The sequence below is a fragment of the Misgurnus anguillicaudatus genome, unplaced genomic scaffold, assembly GCF_027580225.2.
Source record: "Misgurnus anguillicaudatus unplaced genomic scaffold, ASM2758022v2 HiC_scaffold_29, whole genome shotgun sequence".
In the NCBI taxonomy this organism is placed as follows: domain Eukaryota; kingdom Metazoa; phylum Chordata; class Actinopteri; order Cypriniformes; family Cobitidae; genus Misgurnus; species Misgurnus anguillicaudatus.
This window is the reverse complement of record NW_027395279.1, coordinates 9,677,782-9,702,166: the sequence shown is the minus strand read 5'-3', so window position 1 is coordinate 9,702,166 and position 24,385 is coordinate 9,677,782. Positions and strand designations below refer to the sequence as shown.

General features: G+C 38.1%; 2 protein-coding genes and 1 long non-coding RNA gene across 9 annotated transcripts in view; 2 read left to right on the top strand and 1 right to left on the bottom strand.

The window, feature by feature from the left end:
• Positions 1–8,295, top strand: part of LOC129436580 (SUN domain-containing protein 1) — a 55,439-nt gene extending 47,144 nt beyond the window's left edge. For all 7 annotated transcript variants that reach the window (XM_055194797.2, XM_055194798.2, XM_055194795.2 and 4 more), the window contains one exon: positions 7,689–8,295. In XM_055194797.2, coding sequence (XP_055050772.2) covers positions 7,689–7,805 — 117 coding nt within the window. In that variant the 3' untranslated portion in view covers positions 7,806–8,295. The remainder of the gene's footprint in view (positions 1–7,688) is intronic.
• LOC129436586 (uncharacterized) overlaps positions 1–24,385 on the bottom strand; it is an 88,107-nt gene that overhangs the window by 3,044 nt on the left and 60,678 nt on the right. The window lies entirely within an intron of this gene.
• LOC141362871 (Na(+)/H(+) exchange regulatory cofactor NHE-RF2-like) overlaps positions 13,037–24,385 on the top strand; it is a 38,482-nt gene continuing 27,133 nt past the window's right edge. Inside the window, exons 1-2 of the mRNA XM_073865135.1 lie at positions 13,037–13,773; positions 14,980–15,222. Of these exons, the coding sequence (XP_073721236.1) occupies positions 13,558–13,773; positions 14,980–15,222 (459 nt within the window). The 5' untranslated portion in view covers positions 13,037–13,557. The remainder of the gene's footprint in view (positions 13,774–14,979; positions 15,223–24,385) is intronic.

Here is a 24,385-nt window from a genome sequence, read left to right as displayed (position 1 = left end):
TTCTATCTTATTTTTCCTGCTAACATAAATAGCCATTTTAGCTTGACCCATTACAAAGTTAAACAATTGACATTTCATTCTCCACTTCTGACTATATCTAAAACCGAGAATAAAAAGCTGTTTAGAAAAAACCTCCCCAAACATCATGAACATTTGTTGTAACAACTGAAACAGAAAACACAGTCTACTGCAATCCAAAAAACAGTGATAAACTGTTTCCCTCTGCAAGCAAAAAGGACAATCCTCACTTACATTAGGGTTAATGACAGAAATAAAAGCATTAACAGCCACAATACCGTGTAGGATTCTCCATTGCAAGTCCCCTACTCTTTTTGTCAACGGTGGTTTGTATATTGCTCTCCACTCAGGTCTAACCTCATTGTCAAGCCCTAGATGAGCTCTCCAAGGAGTGTCGGCTCGACCACTTAGTTTGCTTTTGTTTAGAATTTTTACAAACATTTTATACATTGTTTTCCCTTCCATGACATCAAATTCATTTGTAAGAGTCTCTGTGGACTCAAACAATTGACCGGTACATTCTCTAAAATCAGGAACAAGTGTTAATGCAGGAAAAGGATCATCAGAAGCTGGTTGACATTGCTTGTTACAATAGTCACTTAGCAAAGATAGTTCAGTAGTTGTAAGTTCATGCTTCCAAGTGTTAAGCAGCTGATCCACGGACCTAATAGATCTTATTCCCACACGAGAGGCCAGACCTACAGCGTCGCTCAACATAGGTCCACATAGATCAACCACATGTCCCAGAGTGACAATCCGAGCTGAAACAAACAACTGTAGCACGAAAGGTCCCATTATACGTTCTACGTTGAAACGAGTGCCATGCACCACTGGCTCTTTCAACAGCCATGACAGTGACTCACATTCTGTCATTCTATTCTTTTGGAACATTTTCCACACAGTGAACAGTCCATGGTAAAACTTTGGAAGGTTACAGAGTTTATAAATGTTCAGGTCCATCAAAAACAATTGTTCAGCAAGACCTAAATTCCCGCCTCGAGTCAAAACGGTTTGGGCTAAGGGTCTCCAGACAAGGTTTGTGGGCCCAACAAGAAGTCTCTGGATAAACTGGAGTCGGAAAGCAGCGCCCCTACTGGCAAGGTGAATGAGTCCCTGCCCTCCTTCCTCTTTTGGCAGAAACAGCATGCTCTGAGGGACCCAATGCATACGATCCCAGAAAAAGTCTACCATAACCGCTTGGATTTTAGCCAGCAGTTGCGTTGGAGGGTCTACACATGATAATCGGTGCCATAGCATGGATGCCACTAGGTTGTTAATCACTAGTGTTCGACCTCTAAAAGACATGTGTGGCAATATCCATTTCCATTTTTTGAGACGTCCTTCGACTTTCTCCAAAACATTGTCCCAATTTCTTTTCACAAAATTTACATCACCAAGATAAACACCAAGATATTTAAAGCCATTCTTTTTCAAAATTAACCCAGGAGGAAAAACAAGCTTTCTGCTCAACTCATCACTGAGTGTTACGGCTTCACTTTTTCCCCAGTTAATTTTAGCAGAGGATAACATCCCAAAAGCATTAATATTTTCTGCCAAAGTGTCAATATCCTCTTGTTTTTTGACAAAAACCACAACATCATCGGCATAAGCAGATAATTTAAAAACTGTTTCACAACCAGGAATTTTTACACCAAAAAGAGTTTGTCTTAATTTAAACAGAAGAGGCTCAATGGCTAGGGAATACAGCATGCCTGATAGTGAACAACCTTGTCTGATTCCCCTTTGGACCTCAAAAGGAGCACTTAAACCACCGTTGATCTTTAAAAGACTCTCAATGTCACTGTACAAGACTCGAATCATGTTTATAATTCCAGAACTGAATCCAAAAGCCTCCAGTGTTTGCCACAAATACTGGTGTTCAACCCTGTCAAAGGCTTTTTCTTGATCAATTGAAATCAAACAAATTCCATAGCCCACTGAATTTGAAAGGTCCAAAACATCACGAACTAAAATAATGTTATCAGTTATCAACCTATTGGGTATACAATAAGTCTGGTCAATATGAATAACATGCTCCATAACTTTTCTCAGTCTCATTGCCAACACCTTAGACAAAAGTTTGTAATCCGAGCAGAGCAGGGCGATTGGACGCCAGTTCTTAATCTCTTGTAGATCACCTTTTTTGGGAAGGAGAGTAAGGATTGCTCTCCTACAGCTTAGGGGTAAAAGTCCTTTATCTAGACTGTCTCTGAGAACAAGCATCAAATCATTGCCAATCACAGGCCAGAAAGCTTTATAAAAATCCACTGGGAGGCCATCAATGCCAGGAGCTTTGCCACTCTCTAGGCTCTGTAATGCAGAAAGTACCTCATCAGCAGAGATGGGTGCCTCCAACTCAGCGTTATCCTCCTCAGACACCTTAGGCAAACCCTCATAGAAAGACTGCGCCACCTCTGGTCTCTCTTGAAATTCTTTCTCAAAAAGTCTTTTATAAAAAGCAGCCGCACTCTTATGAATCTCCCCAGAGTCTTTCAGCAGCTGTCCAGTGCTGGACTGCAGAGAGTGCATGAATCTCCTTTGTCCATTTTTCCGCTCAAGGCCGAAGAAAAAATGAGAGGGTGCATCCATTTTTACAATATCTTGGTGACGGGAGCGAACCAGAGCACCTTGTGCAGAAAAACCCAATAGGTTGGATAAAACTAACTTTTTCTTTTTAAGGACTTTAAAATGTTCTGTTTCTCTTGTGGAGTCTGCCATATCTTGCAGCTGCATTATTTCATTCTCTAAATTTTTCATAGTCTTTGTCATGTTTCTAGTGACATTGAGAGTGTATTGTAAGCACAGCTGTTTTATCTTACCCTTCCCTATGTCCCACCACTGTTGTAAAGAATTGTATTCAGATTTTGTCTTTGTATAACCACTCCAAAAACACTTAAAAACATCTTTAAACACCTTATCAGAAAGTAGGGACACATTAAAATGCCAATAGGCACTTTTACACTTCACATCTTTTAAAAAGATGGAAACTTGTACAAGGGAATGATCTGAAATACCAACTGGATGTATTGAACAACCTTTAAGTACATTACTCTGATGTTTAAAGCAATAAAAATGATCAAGCCTAGCGAGGGACAAACAATTATCTTTAACATGGGTCCATGTGTATTGGCGCTGAGTTTTATAAAAAAGCCTCCAAACATCACACAGATCATTTGTCTCAATAAGTTTAACAAGACATGTTTTACTAGCTCCATGTGGTTCTGGGTGGTTCCTATCTAAATTTGCATTTACAGTGCAATTAAAATCCCCACCCAGGAACATATATCCATCATCAGCAGTACAGTTACATAAAACATTGTTTAGAGTGTTTAAAAAAACCACCCTTTCTGTGCCTATATTTGGAGCATATACATTGATGAAAGTCATCTTTACATTTTCAAAAACAGCTTGTATTTTTAACAAGCGGCCTGCAATGATTTCCTCAGTCACACAAGAAATGGGTAAAAAATCTTTAGAAAACATAATACTAACTCCAGCACTGTTACTACTCTTATGACTAAGAAAAACTTCCCCATCCCATTCTTTCTTCCATGCAATTTCGTTCTCAGCTGTACTATGGGTTTCTTGTAAAAATATAACATTTAGTTTTTTTGCTTTAAACAAACTAAAAAGGGAAGCTCTCTTCATGTCCTCTCTAGCACCATTGATATTTAAAGAGCCCAGCTTTATGTCACACATAGCAAATGTGAAGTTGCATTTGAACACAACAAAAAAATTAAAACAAAAAAATAAAAATAAAAACAAAAAACAATTAATCATCATTTGCTATTTGAGTTCTAACTTTTAACACAATTTTCTTAAGGCGAAAAACTTCTTGGTCTGTAAAGGTTGGTTGGTCAGGGCTTTCTGTGTTTTTCATGAAATATTTAACTGACTCAAGGAACAATTTTAAATCAGAGAAATAATCATCCACTTTAACTAATCTCATGCCTTTTGTTGTTTGTAAAAATGACTGAATTTTGTTAAAAGAGTAAGCACTTTCTACATCAATCTGTGAATTTTCACTAAAATTGCTTTCAGACTCCTGTGTGTTCATCAGCCCATCATCTGACTGAGAGGAACTCATTTCAATCATCTTTGATACTTTTGTGACTTGATCAGTATTTGATTTGTTTTCTGGGTTTTTTCTCTTAGTTGACAATTTTGAAACATTAACATCCATTAAAACCGCTTCCTCATTAAACAACACTGATTCCGCGACTCTAGTCGCCGTTTCACCAACATTTGAATCCTCTTTTAAGTCATCTTGTACCTTATTTTCACTCATTACACTTTCCCTCACCTCATTTTCCTGACTGATATCATCTTGACTTTCTTCCTGCACAATTTCTTGCGATTCGTCGGGTAAAGAGGCTCTCCTCTCAGCCCGAACAGACGGCTGTTCAATAACGTTAGCGGCTGCCCGGCTCACACCTGCTCTCTCCGGGCACGAACGAATTAAATGCCCTACAGTACCACACCCAAAACATTTCATCGTTTCCGATGTTACATGCACGGTATAATCATAATCATCAGCTCTAAACTTAAACACCAAGTTCAATTCTTCATTGCTGTTTTTGAGAATCATTTGAACTTGTCTCCTAAAAGACACAACATGTTTTAGATGAGGGGATTTGCAGCTGATAGGTATCATCTTTATCGGAGATACCAATCGTCCGTGTCTCCCTAGTTCTTTCTCTAAAAGCTCATTTTTCAGAAACGGGGGTACGTTCGAAATAATGATCTTTCTAGCGGGACTTACTAGGGAAAAAACTGGTGTGTACGTATCATGAATCACAAGACCGCTCTCAAGTAGCTGATTTACCTTTTCAACATTATCCAGAAAAATCACAACAGCACTATTCATCCTGGAAGCCGATTTAATGCTTTCATAGCCAACAATCTCCCCCACGGCAAGACTACAGTCTTCAACCGAACACCCGTCAGGCGGAGACACTTTAATAGCATGTCTGCGCGTGAGTTTGTGTAAACTAAACTGCCCGGCTGCAGCCATGCTAACCGGTCACACCGGCAGCAGCCGCCTCCACACAACAAACAAACAAACAAAAAAACTTCACCAAACACTATTTCTCTAAACAGCTCTACAAAACATCAGCAGAAAAAAATGTTAAGAGGAGAGAAAAAACTTAGAAAGAAGAAAAAAGAAACTCACAAACACCACGCTCTCAGCAGCAGCACTCACGCACCACGCTCACTCCCAACACGCACGCGCAGAGAGAGAGAGAGAGAGAGAGAGAGAGAGAGAGAGAGATAGACAGAGCTAGATGGAGATATATGAATGGATGATGGATGGATACATGGAGATGGATGGGAAGAGAGAGAGAGAGAGATGGATGGATAGATAGATATAAAGAGAGCTAGATGGAGATATAAAGATGGAAGGATAGATAGAGAGAGAGAGAGATGGATGGATAGATAAATAGAGAGCTAGATATAGAAAGAGCTAAATAGATAGATATCGAAGAGCTAGATGGAGAGATGGATGGATGGATAGAGAGATAGATAGAGAGAGCTAGATACATAGATGGATGGATGGATAGAGAGCCCTAGATAGATATAGGCAGAACTAGATGGAGATATAGATATGGATGTATGGATCAATGATAGATACAGGGAGATGGATGGATGGATGGATAGATAGATATAGAGAAACTAGATGGAGATATAAAGATGGATAGATACATGGAAATGGAGAGAGAGAGAGAGATGGATAGATATATAGAGAGCTAGATAGATATAGACAGAGCTAGATGGAGATCTAGAGATGGATAGATGGCTCAATGGATAGATACATGGTGATGAATAGAGAGAGAGAGAGAGCTAGATGGAGATATAAAGATGGATAGATACATGGGGATGGATGGATGGATAGATATAGAGAGGTAGATAGATATAGACAGAGCTTGATGGAGATATAGAGATGGATAGATACATGGATCAATGGATAGATATAGAGAGAGCTAAATGGAGATATAAAGATGGATAGACACAGGGAGATGGATAGAGGGAGAGAGAGATGGATAGATGGATCAATGGATAGATACATGGGGATGGATGGATGGATATAGAGAGAGCTAGATGGAGATATAAAGATGGATAGATACATGAGATGGATGGATGGATGGATGGAGAGAGAGAGAGAGAGACAGAGAGAGAGATGGATAGATATAGAGAGAGCTAGATAGATATAGATAGAGCTAGATGGAGATATAGATATGGATGAATGGATGGATCAATGGATAGATACATGGGGATGGATACATAGATATAGAGAGAGCTAGATGGAGATATAAAGATGGAAGGATAGAGAGAGAGAGAGAGATGGATAGATAAATAGAGAGCTAGATATAGAAAGAGCTAAATAGATAGATATCGAAGAGCTAGATGGAGATATGGATGGATGGATAGAGAGATAGATAGAGAGAGCTAGATACATGGATGGATAGAGAGCCCTAGATATAGACAGATCTAGATTGAGATATAGATATGGATGGATGGATAGATCAATTATAGATACAGGGAGATGGATGGATGGATGGATGGATATAGAGAGAGCTAGATGGAGATATAAAGATGGATAGATACAGGGAGATGGATAGAGAGAGAGAGGTAGATAGATATAGACAGAGCTTGATGGAGATATAGAGATGGATGGATGGATCAATGGATAGATACATGGTGATATAGAGATGGATGGATGGATGGATATAGAAAGAGCTAGATGGAGATATAAAGATGGATAGATACATGGAGATGGATGGAGAGAGAGAGAGAGAGAGAGAGAGAGAGAGAGAGAGAGAGAGAGAGATGGATAGATATAGATAGAGCTAGATGGAGATATAGATATGGATGAATGGATGGATCAATGGATAGATACATGGTAGATGGATACATAGATATAGAGAGAGCTAGATGGAGATATAAAGATGGAACGATAGAGAGAGAGAGAGAGAGATGGATAGATAAATAGAGAGCTAGATATAGAAAGAGCTAAATAGATAGATATCGAAGAGCTAGATGGAGATATGGATGGATGGATAGAGAGATAGATAGAGAGAGCTAGATGGATGGATAGAGAGCCCTAGATATAGACAGATCTAGATTGAGATATAGATATGGATGGATGGATCAATTATAGATACAGGGAGATGGATGGATGGATATAGAGAGAGCTAGATGGAGATATAAAGATGGATAGATACAGGGAGATGGATAGAGAGAGAGAGAGATGGATAGATATAGAGAGAGGTAGATGGAGATATAGAGATGGATAGATACATGGAGATGGATGGAGAGAGAGAGATGGATGGATGGATATAGAGAGAGCTAGATGGAGATATAAAGATGGATAGATACATGGAGATGGATGGATGGATGGAGAGAGAGAGAGAGATGGATAGATATAGAGAGAGCTAGATAGAGCTAGATGGAGATATAGATATGGATGAATGGATGGATCAATGGATAGATACATGGGGATGGATAGATAGATATAGAGAGAGCTAGATGGAGATATAAAGATGGATAGATACATGGAGATGGATATAGAGAGGGCTACATAGTCGGAGCCGATGGTGTAGTGGGCAGCTTTTTAAAAGAGGGCTTTATATATAGTGTACTGACCATGTTGATTTATCCTTTTCCTACAGGAGAAGAACAACAAGGCTTTCCAGATCATTGAGATGAGAGTATTGTCAAACTGGGGTCACCCCGAATACACCTGCCTATACCGCTTCAGAGTTCACGGCAGCCCGCACGCTCAATAATCACATCTGCTCTACAATACATCTATATCCCTTTATGTACATAGAGAAAACGCTTGGACTTTGACGCAGCACAGAGGAAACTGATTTCATGAGCTACATTTTTAAGACTTTAATACGAATGATGGAGTTTAAGGGAGCACAGGAGAAAAATTAAGCTAAATATTTTCACATACACTCATTTCCTTGTTCTTGCACTGATTTCCCACGTTCGGCGGCACCTCGTGTCACACAAAAACAATTGCTCTTGTAGGCTCTCACCCGTAGAGGTATTTGTGCCTTCAGACAGGACATACTTCTCATTCTGTGTACATTTTGTTGTAGAGACGCTCATGTAAGTCACTAAGCTTGAGTTTAACCTAGTCACTGCCGCTTTAATTTGTCCGCAAGGTCAGAGAAAGTGATTGTTTTTGGTTTTAAACCTTTATTTTTTATTTAAATCTCATGAAATATGTCAAGAATAAATTCAGGTCAAAACTGATTTTTAGTTAAAGAAATTGCATTAAATTGACTTTTTTTTAGATTTTCAAGCTCGTTTGTAATATAAAAAAATTATTTGAATGTTAAATTTTGAGCGTATAAAAAGTTTATACATTAAGTAAAAAAAATCGTATTACAGTATTTTACTGTATTACAGTAATCATTACTATCTCCAGATGTATAAGAATTTTTTGCATTATGGTTAAATGCCACCGCAAAGTATGATGTAATTATTTTTAATTTTGCAACCCGGACATATTTTCGTTAGATTCACCCAAACAGGCACTATTTTTTCTACTTTTTGGAAATTGTATGAGACACTGATTCGTGTGTACAGAGGACATCTGGACAGAAAGAAAATGGACGTCTATGGACACTGTGTGACTAATCTCTGTAGATTTAACATAACTGGACCCGTCACTCATTTTAATTCAGTATCACATTGCAGTCGTGATAACCTGCAGGAATGTAACTTATTGTAATTAGTCATTTTTAATCTACTCATATCAGTGTTGATTTTACGTAAAGGGGTGCACCACGTTATTATTTTGTCTTTAGTTTCAGTAGATAATACACTGTCATGTTTTAAGAAAATGTTTGTTGCACAAGTCCTATGTAATTCATTGGATATGTTTAAAAAGTCAAAGGTTCATTGATAGAACCACATCTGGTCAATGTTGACCTTTTCAGTTTGTAAAATACTTTTCGTTTGTTCATGACTATTTATTTTACCGAGATAGGACTTTGTGCTGTGTGTTTTTGTAAAAATGCTTTTCAGTGCATATTGGTCTGTTTATATTTTTAGTTTTTTTTTTGTCTTATAAAATGTACTGGTAAAGGATTTTAATTTTAAGAAAATGTACATGATTTCTTATTGACGCTTTAAGAACAGACTGAAGTACAGCAAATGAGTTATTAAAACAAAATTCACCAAAAAAAATTATTTGTCATTTCCTCTTATAGAGAAACAAGTGAGAAACAATGGCAAGATCACTATGCTGTAAAAAAAAGTTTGTTGGTTCAACTTAAAGCAAGTTAATACCTGGTTGCTTTAAAAATATTAGTAGACACAATTTTTAGGTGAAAATTTTAATTCTCATATTTTTAAGTCAAATTAACTCATTTTAAGGCAACCATGTAAATTGCTTTTTAAGTTTAATATCCCAAACCTGGCGATGCAAGCTTTTTTAATAAATGTGTATGCATTTTGTGTTTTGCTTAAAACCCTATACGAATTAATTAGTATAAGCATGTTATAAGCGTGTTATTGATTATTTATAAGTACTGCGTGTAATATAGACATTGTTCAGTGTTAAAAGAGGGAAATATCGCAGGAGTGATAATTTATCGAATGCATTTTTTTCACATTCACGCCGATCACTTCCACCAAACGGTCATGCACACACAATGCGCGTTTCACTTTCCATATGTTCTGTACGTGTTTACGTATTTTCAGTAAATAAAAATTTTTGTGTTCAACAGAAGTCAGGATGAAAATCTTTGGATGAACTGTACCCTAACATCATATACCCTACCTCAACTAAAGCTAAGATATTGGGCTGTAGTGTTTGCAAATCTTTGAAGTTTAATATCTTTCAGCGTGGCCCCAGTAATATTCAATCTCTGAACTGTTCACATCTGTCAGAATCTCCCCGAGGCGACAGCAGAGGTGTGTAGTGTTCAGTAATGTCTGTTCCTGTTTACTAGCAGGCAGGCAGAATGTAAGTAACCAGTGATGGCCTCATTCTCCTCCAAACATCTTTCATATTGCTGTCTGAAGTACAGCATGTACCCATAAACCATTTGGGGCTGATGTGGGCCCCTGCTGCTCCTTCAGAGACAGATATACAGCTCGGATCTGTACCACAGTATGCTGACTTTTCTGCCTCTCCTTAGAGACTTTAATTTATCTGTGTATGTCAGATACTGTACTGTCAAAACAATACCAGTTGGGAAAATGGGTGTTAAAGATAATAAATTAATTCTAACTGAAATGAGGCCCAAAACCGACTTTTTAAAGGAATAATGCAATGATAAACAGCTGACAGTTCATAAAGCAATTTGTAATGGAAACAATTAAAATCTGTTTTGTTTTAAAGGGACTCTCCACTTTTTTTTGAAAATATGCTTTTTTCCAGCTCCCCTAGAGTTAAACATCTGAGTTTTACAATTTTGAAATCCATTCAGCTGATCTTCGGGTCTGGCGCTAGCACTTTTAGCATAGCTTAGCACAATTTATTGAATGTGATAAGATCATTAGCATCGCCCTTAAAAATACCAAAGAGTTGATATTTTTCCTATTTAAAACTTAACTCTTCTGTAGTTACATCATGTACTAAGACCGACAGAAAATTAAAAGTTGCGATTTTCTAGGCCAATATTTCCATTGCATAGTACCCCACGGTTTAGTTTAGTTTGGTTTGGGTCAGCTCACCTCACTGTGGCGTGGTTAGCTTTTCCATCGAGTTTAGTATCACTTCGCAGTGGGAGGGATTATAGGCGTGTCGTTATATTTGTGCTGCCTACTGCTGTGACATCATACAAACGAGAGCGTCATTGTACATTCCCATACATTATTTATTTCTCAGTCCGCCACAAAATTTAAATTGACCACCACAAATAGATGTTTGCACATCGCGTTCATCACTACCCCTGTCTCACATGACAGTTTCTGTTCAAACACGCGTGGCGTCAGCCGACGGCGCTGAGCCTCATTGAAGTTGCATTTAAGCATATATGGGTGATTCTCACGAAAACTTGGTTTTAAAAATGTCAAGCATGAAAATGTAAAAATTGCTTACATTTACTTTTTTCCCAACAGACATTGAAAAACAAAGTCTGGAGTAAATGGGAACATTAATTTAAAAACTTTTACTTATCATTTAACACTTTTTGTAACATAATTTAAAAAATGAGTCCTAAAAAATCTCATTACCGCAACAGTCAGAAAACATCAACACTGACATATTTTCAAAATGACATGACAAACCTGAAAGAACATAATTTGGAGATTCTGCACATGCATTTAAATTCAAAGTATTATGCTTCTATTAATTAAATTAACATTTAATAAGCATCTGTTGCGGTAATGATAATCAAAATGTCGTGTAAGCATTCTGACAAGACAATATTTCAAATTAACTGTTAAAAAATGATCTTACCTGGTAGCCATCTTGAAGTAACTGGTCCATGTGCTTGGTCACTCAAAATCAAACTTTATTAAAATTCTGTATGTGTGCTTAAACTGTTCTCAAAAAGTGTTGCGGAGGATGAGAACATCAGGCATGGACACATCATTTTCCAAATTTTTCTTCATTATTATTATACATGAATATTCAGTAAATATTTTTTCTGTCATCTAAAGTAGTCTAGCAAAACATCCATTTATTTTTTTTCTAAATATTTTTGTGTTAATTTGATTAAATTACAACATAGCGCATGTTCAAACACAGCCGGACACATTGCGGTAATGAGAATTTCAGCAGAAAATGAGATAAAATTTACAATTATAACTTCTTATGTTGAAATCACACATTGTGCAAGGTAGAACACAGTATTGTGTTAATTCTGATGCTTTTTAATGTTACTATATTACACATTTTAAAGCTAAAATCATTAGTGGCGGGGTGTTTCAATGGTTTCGTGAGAATCACCCATATAATGCTGACGTGCTCGTCGCGAATGTTTCACCACAAACTGCAAGTCTGGAAAAAACTATTATGGTGTTCCTGATTCTCAACCTGTGAGTGTTTTTCATCGTTAAAAGGGAGTTTGGGAACTTATAGAACTTATTGCTCGAGACAACGCAAGCTAGCATGAAGGTAAAGCTAATCTTTTACATTATAGCGATGACACTGGTAGTGACGATTCTCTCAGACCAATCAGTGATCTACAGTGTTTTCGCGTCACGTTTGGTATCAGCTCAGGTCGCTTGGAACCCCAACCGAGGTGGTACGAAAAAAATATCGGGTACTACGTACTGCACCCAGTGGAAAAGCTCCCAAAAGTAAGCTGACCCAAACCAAACCGTGGGGTACTATGCAATGGAAAAGCGCCATAAGACTAGGAATTATACTCTCATGTTGGCAAATAATCAAGGAACTATACTGCCATAACATGGCTGCAGGAGGCGCAATGATATTACGCAGCGCCCGAAAATTGGCAACTTTAAATAGCTGGAGACTATTTTCGGGCACTGCGTAATATCAAAACGGTAAAACTCTTTAACTCGATGGGAGCTGGAAAATGAGTATTTTCAAAAAAGTGGAGTGTCCCTTTAAGGCGGCTAAGCTCATGTGCAATGTCCTTACAGGCCGCTAGTGGCGCTGTTCTCTATTTATCTTTGTCCCAATGTGCAGGCGGGCTGTGTGGCTGTACTCAAATTCACATCATTTATTAATACATTTTGCTGCAAAGTTGCGCTTGAGCCTGCAAATACTTTCTCTCCTCCGACCAGCTCGTACTGAACCACGATATAGACTACTGAAGAGAACCTATATATTTATTTATATAAACAATGTATTATATATTTCTTATTTAAGTCATGCATTTACTCTTTAATTGTCATTACATCAATGCATTTACTACTAATTCGTCATATAAGCAATGCATTCTCCATTTATTTGTCGTCATTAGTAATGCATTCACTCTTTATTTGTCGTGTTATCAATGCATTTACTCTTTTAAGTGTCGTATACGCATGTCCCCACTTTGTATTCGTCATATTAGCAATGCACTTACTCATATTTGTTATATATTAGTAATGCATTCACTGTTTTAAGTTAGATTGAATGTAAAAGCATCGGTACGCATTGCTCTGCGCATTTGTAGTGTAGCATCTAATGGGCGGTCTTATTGCACGACACGCAGTTTCTCAGTCAGCTGTGCTGTGGGCTTTTCAGTACAGCACCAGTTGCTTTTCTGCCTCCGTGGACTTTTGGACACATCTCTGAACATCCACAGGTAGTTCGCAGCGTTATATCGCTTTTGCATTTTTTAGTCAGACGCATTTGGACACCAGTCGATTTTTCCAGCTTTTATAACTGTGGCACGCCATTATCTGGATACATTTCACGTTTATGCATTTGGCAGGCTCTTTTATCAAGCTATACGTTTTATACATGGATATATCTACGTGCACTTTATTGCGAAATGTGAACTAAGCCGTATGTGAAAAAGATGCGTGTTTGCAAACATTTGCAGCTGATGCATTTTTCATAAGTTTGCATATAAAACTCTTGAAGTCGATTATAAGTTTGGATGTGAAGGCAAACAGATGAGCACAATGGCGAGCGATCTCAAGCCTCGTTTGTGTTTAATGAAGAAAGTAGAGAACGGGTATGGCTTTCATCTACACGGGGAGAAAGGCAAAACCGGACAGTACATACGGAAAGTGGAACGCGCGTCCCCGGCCGAAGCGTCGGGGCTGCGCGCTGGCGACCGTTTGGTTGAGGTGAACGGCGTGAACGTGGAAAAAGAAACGCACCATCAGGTACATCATCACACCTGCGATATTCCACTCTCATAAGACTAAACAATGAACATATTACACACGTACTGTACTTATTAATAATTCATAACGCCTTTATAACGTGTTTATATTAATTAATAACGAATTAATTCGTAAACGGCTGTAAGCAGTTTATGCACGTGCAGGTTGCATTTAGTCAAATCACTGTAATATAAACATGTAATGTAAACAAACCCTTCATCCCTTAAGGAAATTAACCATGGTTTTATTGTGGTAAAAGTGTAGTAATCGTGTTTTTTGGTGTATTGATTACTATAAGCAAAACCATAGTTTTACTACACTTACCATGGTTTAATTATGGTTTGTCAAAACCATGATTATTTTGTGGTTACCATGATTTCACTACAGTAAAAATGGTTTTTTTACTGTAGTAAAACCATGGTTTATTTTTGTGAGGGATGAGCCCCATTCACCTTTCATAGCATTCTTTTTCCTGCTATGGAAGTGAATGGAGCTCATGATCGGTTTGTTCACAAACATTCCTCAAAATATCTTCCTTCATATTCACATGAAAGAAATTAAAGGTGCAGTGTGTAATTTTTAGGAGGATTTCTTGACAGAAATGCAATAAAATATACAAAACTACATTATCATGGGTGTATAATGAATCGTTAAGTTTTCATTACCTTAGAATGAGATGTTTTTATCTACATGCACGAGGAAGTCGCCATTTTGTACCACCACATTTCTACACAAGCCCTTAACGGACAAACATTTTTGTCTCCGACGATGAAATGTTTTCCCGGTGGCGGCTACTGTAGCTTCTCTATGCGCTTCAAAAGCGAGGGGTGAGCAGTGGGCTGAGCCGTTGGTTGCAATTCGCAATCTCACCACTAGATGCTGCTAAAATTTACACACTGCACCTTTAAATGAATAGTTCACCCAAAAATTTTTGTCATCATTTACTCTCATGTTGTGACAAACCCACATAAATTTCTTTGTTCTGATGAACACAAAGATATTTTGAAAAATGTTTGTATCCAAATTGTTCGTGGACCCCATTTACTTCCATAGTAGGAAAAAAGAATAGGCCTCTCAAAATATCTTTCTTTGTGTTCATCAGAACAAAGCTATTCATACAGGTTTGTAACAACATAAGAGTGCCTAAATGATTTTTTTTCGGTGAACTATCACTTTAATTTCCCATTTTTGCTTTCTCGTCCTCAGGTGGTACAGAGGATCAAAGCTGTTGAAAACGAGACCAAACTGCTTGTGGTCGACCGGGAAGCGGACGAGTATTTTCGCAGTTTGCGTATCACCTGTACGGAGGAAATGGCCATCCGAACGAACCCTCCCGCCACGACCCCCTCCCCTTCACCTTCCTCCAGTAAACAAGGCAACGGATCCGTGTCCAAACGGCCGGAGATATCCAAACCCATCAGGAAAGCTCCTTCACGAGCTCCTAAGAAGGTTTGTGGATGCTTTCTGTCCTCTGCCTAATGCACACGTGGCTTTTTCTGGGAAGTAGTTGTTTTTTGACATGCAAAAGGAATTGCACAACATTGCATAGTACTTAAGATGTTTTATTGCATTTCTTAGGTTGCACAATTTGCAAATAACTTTCACTGGTCAATTTTCATCGGAATACCCCAAGTTGTAGTTAAGGGATAGTTCATTCAAACAAATGGTGAAAATGTTGTGTTTGTCTTTTAGTGTCATGAATATTGTACATCCCACATGTGTTTGTACTTACAATTCTCATGTTTGGTAATTTAGTGTTATTGAAAGAGAGGGGGGGGGGGTATGTAGTGTTTGTGTATAGTAGAGGAGAGCGGGGCACAACCTAACGCTTTTTGGTTTTGGCTCAATCATTCAAAAAATATTTGGGTTTGATTCATTATATTTTACACAAGCAACACATCTCTGCTACAAATGAACATTTGAAGTTTGTTTCTAGTACTTAACATTCTTGGACAATTACACCAAACATGACAGAAGTGCAAACGTTACAACTAAAGGGCTCGTTATAGTCGTGCGTAGCCGCGATGGCGTAGGTTCCGCGTCAGTTTTCATTTATACTTTTGCGTCGTCGTCCGCGTCTACGTGCTAACACGCGCGCAGGCCGCTGGTAGGCAGTAACCACGCGTGTAACCACAGTAGCAGCGCGAACGCCAAAGAAGAAGAAGCTTTGCAAGTTAAGCCACAAACGAAGAAGAAACAGCAACTTGTTGTGTATAATTTGAGAAGACCAGCAATGATGGAAGTAAATAAACAGCGACTTTTGTTGCAGTTTGAGTTAAATCACTCCTCAACTTAGCCATTCTTAGTTTTCACCGTTGCAAACGGAAATACCTATGACGCAGTTTTTTTTACCTGACGGGAGGGGTTCAGGTGGACCAATCACAGCGCTTGCGGCCCGCGTAGAACTGACGCGCTGTTAAAAATTTTGCGAGGTGCGCGTCAGGCTACACAGAGCTACGCACAGGCTACGGATAGCCTACGCACGACTATAAATCGCCCTTTACCCTATAGGTGGGGTTAATTGTAACAGGCAGGGGGTTAGTTGTAACACTTGCTAAAAATTAAGTTTGCAGGCAAATATTTTCAATACTATTTTGTCTATATACTTGAAGTGGATATTGTTTATATATCTTTCTATAATTGACAGGTATCCACACTTAATTCATTCATCCAGCCCTTTTCTAACAATAGTTCAATTATAAATGGATACAAATGTCTAAATATGTGAGAAAAAGCAACACAATTATGACTTATTGACTTATTATAACTTTTTTATGTGACCCAGTTTGTAATAATCATACTAGTTTCAAAATCGAATACTGAGGTAATGAGCATCAAAGTCTAATTTTAGCCATTCATTTCATTATGATTTCAATCTTTGATGTGACCTTATGAACAAACATTACTTTGACACACGTTTTTTGATAAGACAGGCACATTTATTATGTTGGCAGCCAGCAATCATTCGTGTGTAGCCTATTTAAAACAACGGCAAGAATTATGCTAACGTTAGCGGTTTTGATATCGTAAGTGCTAAGGGGTTAGTTGTAACACAGCGTTACAATTAACCCCGCTGGGTCAAAATATTTTCAAGCCCACCAAAAAAGTTGCTAAGAGCTGCAGACATATTTCAAAACGATGTTTTAATTTTAGTCAACAAGACACTGATTAAAGGGACACAAGGCAGCATTTTAATGTTAATAAATCATCTTCGTAAGTCGGTATATGGTTAAATGACTCATTACATGACGAATGAAGACCCTCTCGCCAGCCCCTACCGTCTGTAGGAAGAATACCCCACTTGCAAGTTCGCTGTATCCGACCCGGTGTCCTTCAGTCTCGTAAAGTCTCATATATAGAAAGCATTTACTCCCAGACACTAGGGGGAGCTAGTAGAGAAATAATACTCAGACTTGCCTGGTGTGCCTTTAAAGAGTAACTAAACCCTAAACCAACTTTTTTTAGTTAAAGATCTGTAAGAATGATGCTTTATTAGCGCTGTTCATTGATTTTAGTAAGTTTTTTGACATTTGTATATAAAGTGTTTCAATACTACAATATATGGTGTAAAAACGTCTGAGTGCTGCCCTCTTCAGGTTGAACGTTGGCCACTGCAGTTGAATTTTCCTATTGGATGCTGGGTCTAAAAAGTAACTCGTGACGTAAGCAGATTCAAGCTCACCACGCCCTTGTTACGATCTCACTACACACTTAAGTTCGTCCCCTCTATCTCCGTTGGGATCTGCCCACTTTTCTTGCATTTTTCAAATATTGCCAGTGGGTGGAGTCAGGCTCTGACCAGGGGTTTAGTTACGCTTTAATGACGACATAGTATTGGATTTGGTATCTTACACACCCAACTTAGAAACAGAAAAAAAAAACACATGATGAAAAATGTACTTGCATGCCACCAAAACACTCATTCATCAATAACTCTCTGGAAAAACATTATACATTTCCAATAATTTGCGAGAGATCGTCTTTTGGCAGCGTGAAAAAAATACCGTAAGTACAAAATGCTCAACCTTGTGCAACAATGTAAACAGTCCTTGTTACAACTAACCCCGCGTTAGTTTTTGCCCCGCGCACCCCTACTGTATATTCACTACTACACCACGTTCCAAATTATTACACACATGCCATTTTTGCTTATTTTTCCAATACAGTCAGTAAGTTTACAAATGTTATTTTACCCTCAACAGTTATATGACAGTGTGGATGTTATTCTATTTAAATAAAATAAAAATGTCAAAAGATGCTTTAATCTTTTGAAAAATATGCAAAATTATATGCACATTTTTAAGCAAGTTGTAGTTCTCATACAATATGGGTATGAAAAATTTATTTTTATTAAGATAAAAAAGTGTGCCTTATCTTAAAAAAGCTAACTATTTCCTATAACAATTTATATTTGGTGGACCTAAACAGAAATCATTGAACTAATATAAGATTCATGAGTGATTCACAGTACAGAAACATTTGACTATATACCGAGTTGTAGGTTGCCAGGTTGAGGTCAAAAATCAACCTGATCTCACGCATTTTTTTTGCTCAGTTTTTCGTGGCATTGTCACGTATTTCCACCATTTTACGTTCCCATGCCATGCATTTCTTTTCCATGTCAGTTTCACGCATTGGTAACTCAACTGTTTTTCCTATTTTTAAACAATTGTCGCTTCGGTTTGGGGTTAGAAAATAGGAAAAACAGTTGAGTAACCAATACGTGAAACTGACACGGAAAAGAAATGTGTGGCATGGGCACATAAAATGGTGGAAATACGTGACAATGCCACGAAAAACTGAGCAAAATAACGCGGGAATATTTCACGTATTTTGTGAGATCAGGCTGTCAAAAATACTCTGACAACCGGACAACCTTGGAATAATATATTTATGTAATTATCCATACAACGAGGTAGGGCTGTTACGGGAGTTTTCTGGGAGAAATAACAAAACGGGAAGGGGAGATAAGTGTGAAATATGAGAGACTCTCAGAAAAAACATGAGTGTTGACGGGTATGAGATGCGTAGTAGTAACACTGTATGGCTAATCATGGTTTTTAATATTGTGGTTATGATCAGTAGTGGTAAATTGTTGCACTCCTACTTTCAAAGCAGAGAAAAGAAAAGCAGAGCACTGCAGAGCTCAAATGTTGTTAAAGTTTTGGCGTCACTCACAGATTTAAACTCATGGGATTGTTTTAACTTTTGGCAGTGCATCCGAACACAAAGAGGAATTTTGGAAGAGGAGGGTGTAGAACGGAAAACAAATGCGCTTCTGTAGCTGGTTACACTGTTCACGTTTAAAAAACCTATTTTGGCTTCACCTGTCCAAAAAATAAGAAAATGTGAAACAGAACGTGATGAAATGCCAAGACAGAATAAACTATAGCAGACAAACACTACAGTCAATCACCAAAGTATACACTGTGTAATAGAGGCTCTTAACAGCACACATGTTATCTGACACAACCGTTTCAATTCTTGAAGTTCTTTACAAATGTGCTGATGATTTAAGTCAGTTGTTTTTCATTAAGGACAAATTCACAGCCTCTTTAAAAACATACAATTGCACCAATCACATACACGGTTAGAGAAAATGGTCAAAATATGTACCCCAGCTGTCACTAGGGCAATACCCTTTATAAAGGTCCAAATCTTTAACATTAGGTACCAGTGTACCTTTTGAGATACTACGATGAGGTACTAATATATGCACCATCTGGTACCAATATGTACGTCTGATTTTACCACTTTTTCTGATAGTGTTCACGCTTTTCCTTTCACTTAGGATAAAGATATGTAATGCCATAGAAGAACCATTTTTGGTTCCTCAAAGAACCTTTCAGTCCAGAGGAACCATTTTTTTCATTCCTTTTAATAATTTGAAGAAACATTTATCACCAGAAAGAACCTTTTGTTAAACAGAAAGGTTCTGCGGATGTTAAGGTTTTTTATGGAGCCATTTAGCCAAAATTGGTTCTTCTACGCCATCGTGAAGCACCTTTATTTTTTGTATTTTCATTATATGCATGGGTGTAGGAATGACCTGAAGCAAGAATTGATTATAAAGCTTGACACATTAATGTTAAAGAGACATTCCACTTTTTTTGAAAATATGCTCATGCAGCTCCCTAAAGTTAAACAATTGAGTTTTACCGTTTTGGAATCCATTCAGCCGATTTCGGGTCTGGCGGTACAACTTTTAGCATAGTTTAGCATAATCCATTGAATCTGATTAGACCATTAGCATTATGCTAAAAAATGAACAGAGAGTTATTTTTCCTATTTAAATCTGGACTCTTCTGTAGTCACATCGTGTATTAGACCGACGGAAAATTAAAAATTTTCTAGGGCACTATTGCTAGGAACTATACTCTCATTCCGGCGTAATAATCAAGGACTTTGCTGCCGTAACATTGGTGCAGCTGGCGCAATGATATAACGCAGCACCTGAAATAGTCCCCTTGGTAACTTTCAACAGCTGTGGACTATTTTTAGGCACTGCGTAATATCATTGCACCTGCTGCAGCCATTTTTAGCGCGATGCTAACGGTCTAATCAGATTTAATGAATTATGCTAAGCTATGCTAAAAGTGGTACCGCCACACCCAGAGATCGGCTGAATGGATTCCAAAATAGTAAAAATCAACTGTTTAACTCTAGGGGAGCTCGAAAGTTTGCCTATTTTCAAAAAAGTGGAGTGTCCCTTTAAGGTTCACTCTGCTATTTCTAAAATGTGAGTAAATGAATGCTAGTGGACTCCTGTTCACTGTTTAAGCATACGTTCAGCAAACATATGCCAGATGCATCTGGTGGGTCTTAAAGGTGCTGTGTGTAGATTTTAGTGGTGAAATTCTGAATTGCGACCAACGGCTCAGTCCACACAACTCCCCCTTCTTTTTGAAATGCATAGAGAAGCTACGGTAGCCACCACAGGACAAACATGTCTGAGACAATGTAGGGATGAACCGCGCTCTGTAGAGCAGTTTGGGGCACCTGTAGAAACAGGGCCGCAAATTCCATATAAGGGGACTTGGAATATTTAAAAAAATGAAAGTAAATAAAAACATAACAGTTCATGTCAAGAGACACAAACACTTTTAAAGTAGATTAGTCGTTTCCTGCGGCCAGCTACAATTTTTTTTTGCACAGCGGCTGAAACTTATTTTTGTAACAGAGACATAACAAGCGGCTCTTGAAGCTTCTTGTTTTTCACAAGATGTCAAAATATACTTGATTTTGTATTTTCCAAAATTTCTATTTTGGGTCAGTAATTTTGGGATTTGGTGTTTGGCCAAGCCACGTTCCTGATATTCACGAAACCACTCTTCTATTTGTTTATTGTTCGTATGGAAACAAATATTCTGGAATATGAAAATATTTATCACAGAGAATCGAGCATTTCCTGTAAAATGACCACATGGTGACTGATACAGGTTCATTATGAATGATGATGATTCCCATGAGATGCGTTTCATTCATGATTCCCGACCAGATGTCAACTAGCCTGGATGTATAAACTAAAGAAAGTGATGATTCATTAAACCATATTCCCAACAGACCATTGCGCTGGGTTTGGGGTTTTGTGGCTCTAAAACAAATTATGCGTCTCTGTGTGTTGGTCTTGGATATGTTGGGGTTTCCAAAGAGTCCTCCTGCTAAACATTTTGGCTTTGTGATTCTTATAATTTACAGTTTTGATTCACAGAGAAGCTGAGAGTCTGTTGTTGTGATATTAAGTCTCATTGTACACAATGTACAAAAGCTGTCACTGTGGCAGTACTGTACTCTTTCAAAAAGTACACACTTGTAACAAAAGGGTGCATATCTGTACCTCAATAGTACATATTAGGACCTTTTCACAAGCCATTGTCTGCAGTGAAAGCTTTTGTACCTTTTTGTATTTTTGAACCTGTTGTGGAGACCACATTCTCACTTTGTCTATTAATACTTTGTTGTATCAATGATTAAGGCTTGGATTCTTGGCATCTAAAATGCTTTGTTGTTTGGATTATTTCGCTTAAAAAATGCATTTGTATAAAAGTAATAATTCTGAAAATGTATTAAAAGTAAAAACCTATTTACTTTAAATGGGAGACAGATAAAATAATTGACAGCACAAATGAGTTTCGATTTCAACAAACCACCATTATGGTGATCAGTGTTTGCATTTCATCAGCGCATTTGCATTTCATCCGCTCATTTGTATTTTAAGGGGCCCTCAGGGTTTCCCTGTATCCAGGGAGCGTGGCAATCAAAGGGGTGGGACGTATGCGTCACGCGTATGCGTCCGCCCTATTTTCCGAGATGCACTTGACGCCCTTTGGTGCAGCAATTTTTTTTTGGAACGACCTAATTATGGCGGTAGGGTATTCTAGCTTAGGCGGGCCACCCGAACTGCAAAGTGCTGCAGGAAACCCTGGCCCTAAAGCACATTTTGCTCATACCTATAAAGTGGCAATTTTAACATGCTATAATAAATTATCCATATGGTATTTTGAGCTAAAACTTCACATACGTACTCTGGAACACCAAAGACTTATTTTACATCTTAAAAAAGTCTCACGAAATGTCGCTTTAAATTAAAATGAAGCTTCTGTTTGTGATTATATACTCTACAACCCTTAAGTTTTGCAATGCATTGACTGTAGGGTTAAAATCCCCCAGATGTATCTGTTGGCAGTATTTTACAGGACAGTTAATATCATTGCCACCAGAGGAGCACTTAAGAAATCAATTGAATGGCCCGCTCACACAGGAACCAGGGTTCATTCCTCAGATCCGGTGCTGGAGTAATGAGCATGTTGAGGTGATATAGGAGTTTTGAGCTATAAAGTAAGGGGTCCTGTGAAGGGGCTTAAAACACAAAACTTACTACAGACACATAGTAAGACTTTACAAACTGCTATCTAGGGATGCACTGAATGTTCGGTAACTGGAACTGTTTGGCCGAACATGGCAAAATATTTTTAGCCAAATAGGTAAAAAACTAAATAAATTTATCCGATCAATAACATTTTTGATGATTAAATACACTTTTAGAAACAAGGCACAAAACTACCTTTTAAGGTGCAACTGGCTGTCACTGACTTGTTTTTGGTGCATTCTTGTAAATAATAACCTTTAAAGCTACAGTCAAATGTTTTGTTTCTTTAGGAATAAATTCTTTAGGAATTATTTATGTAGGAACCTGTGTAGAATGAGAGTCGTGCACAGTTTATAAATGCAGCAAACATGTCGGCACTGTGAATTCATTTTAAAGTGTCTGATTGAATAGTTTTGAGAGCCAAACATTCGGTGCATCTCTACTGGTGTCACTTCTATACATGGGGTGAAAATCCAGACCACACAATTTTCATCCTTTATATGTCCATAGAGTCTTTCGTGTTGTCAGATTTATAAAAGACAGAACAGCCTTTCCGTTTTTTTTTGTCCGAAAATGGCCAAACTCTTGGAAGCTTAGGTAGGAGGAGATAAAGAGTTCAGAGTACAGCTATATGTTCATGTTGTTTACATAATATGCACTTATGGAGCAATTGCAAACAAAGCAGTTGAAATTAAATTTTGATTTACTAATCGCCTGTGGTTCCGATTCCTGCACAGGGCCTTTTAACGTTGGGACCGCTCCATCATTCATTTGAAACGAGTGGCAAATCCGACATCGAACTAGGCCTTGTTTGTAAAGCAGTTGTCTCCAAAATGCATGTAACAAACATTTACCCATTCGCAAATACCTAACTAGGCTGCCGGCTGTGTACGAATGTTGCTTTGTTCCGCTATTTTATATGGAAGTCTATGAGAAGTCTAGTTTGTTTTCCCCCAAAAAGGGGCGGTGACGAAATTTACAATCAAGTTCCCGGATGCCGGTAGTCCGTATGAGCGTTTTCGCTCTTACTGTGATTGACGTGTGGGTCTGCTTTTCTGGGGGAAGTGCCCATAAAAGGAATAAGGGGTCCATGATACGTAACAGTTAACCATTTTCGAAAAAAACTTTACGAAACTTGTAGGAGTGAGTTCGGCCCAGAAATACTTGGTTACGTGCTTAAAGGCGGGGTGCATGATTTTTAAAAAACACTTTGGAAAAGGGAGTCGGGCCGAGTACCACAACGCCCTTGTAGCCAATTAGCAATATTGGGCATGTCTACTTACCGACATCGTTGCCTGGGTTGCCTGTGTGTGGGGGGGGGTCTATTAAAAAAGGGTCCAGATTCTATTGGTGTAGGGGCGTGTTTGTTTAGGTGATTTCAAATATCAAGTTTGGCTTTCAGAGATCATGCACCCCACCTTCAACTGCTTTTTTGACACTTTGCCTTTGTTACGCCTCCTCTTAAATCCATTTTGAAAATGTCACATTTTTTGTTAGGGACATTTTGTGTGTTTTTAAAGATAATGGCATTTAACTGCTGACTTCAAGACATTACAAGAACAATAATCTGGCACTTTAAAAGTTATTTTTCACATTGTACATTTCAGCATCTGCAAGTTTGGAACATCTGGACTCCTAAAACCCTTTCCATTTTTTCCATTTTTCCTTTAAAGAGCTCAATAAGTTTCATAAAATTTGTGAAAACTGATCCAGCTTTTGACCCACTGTACACTTGTTCCATAT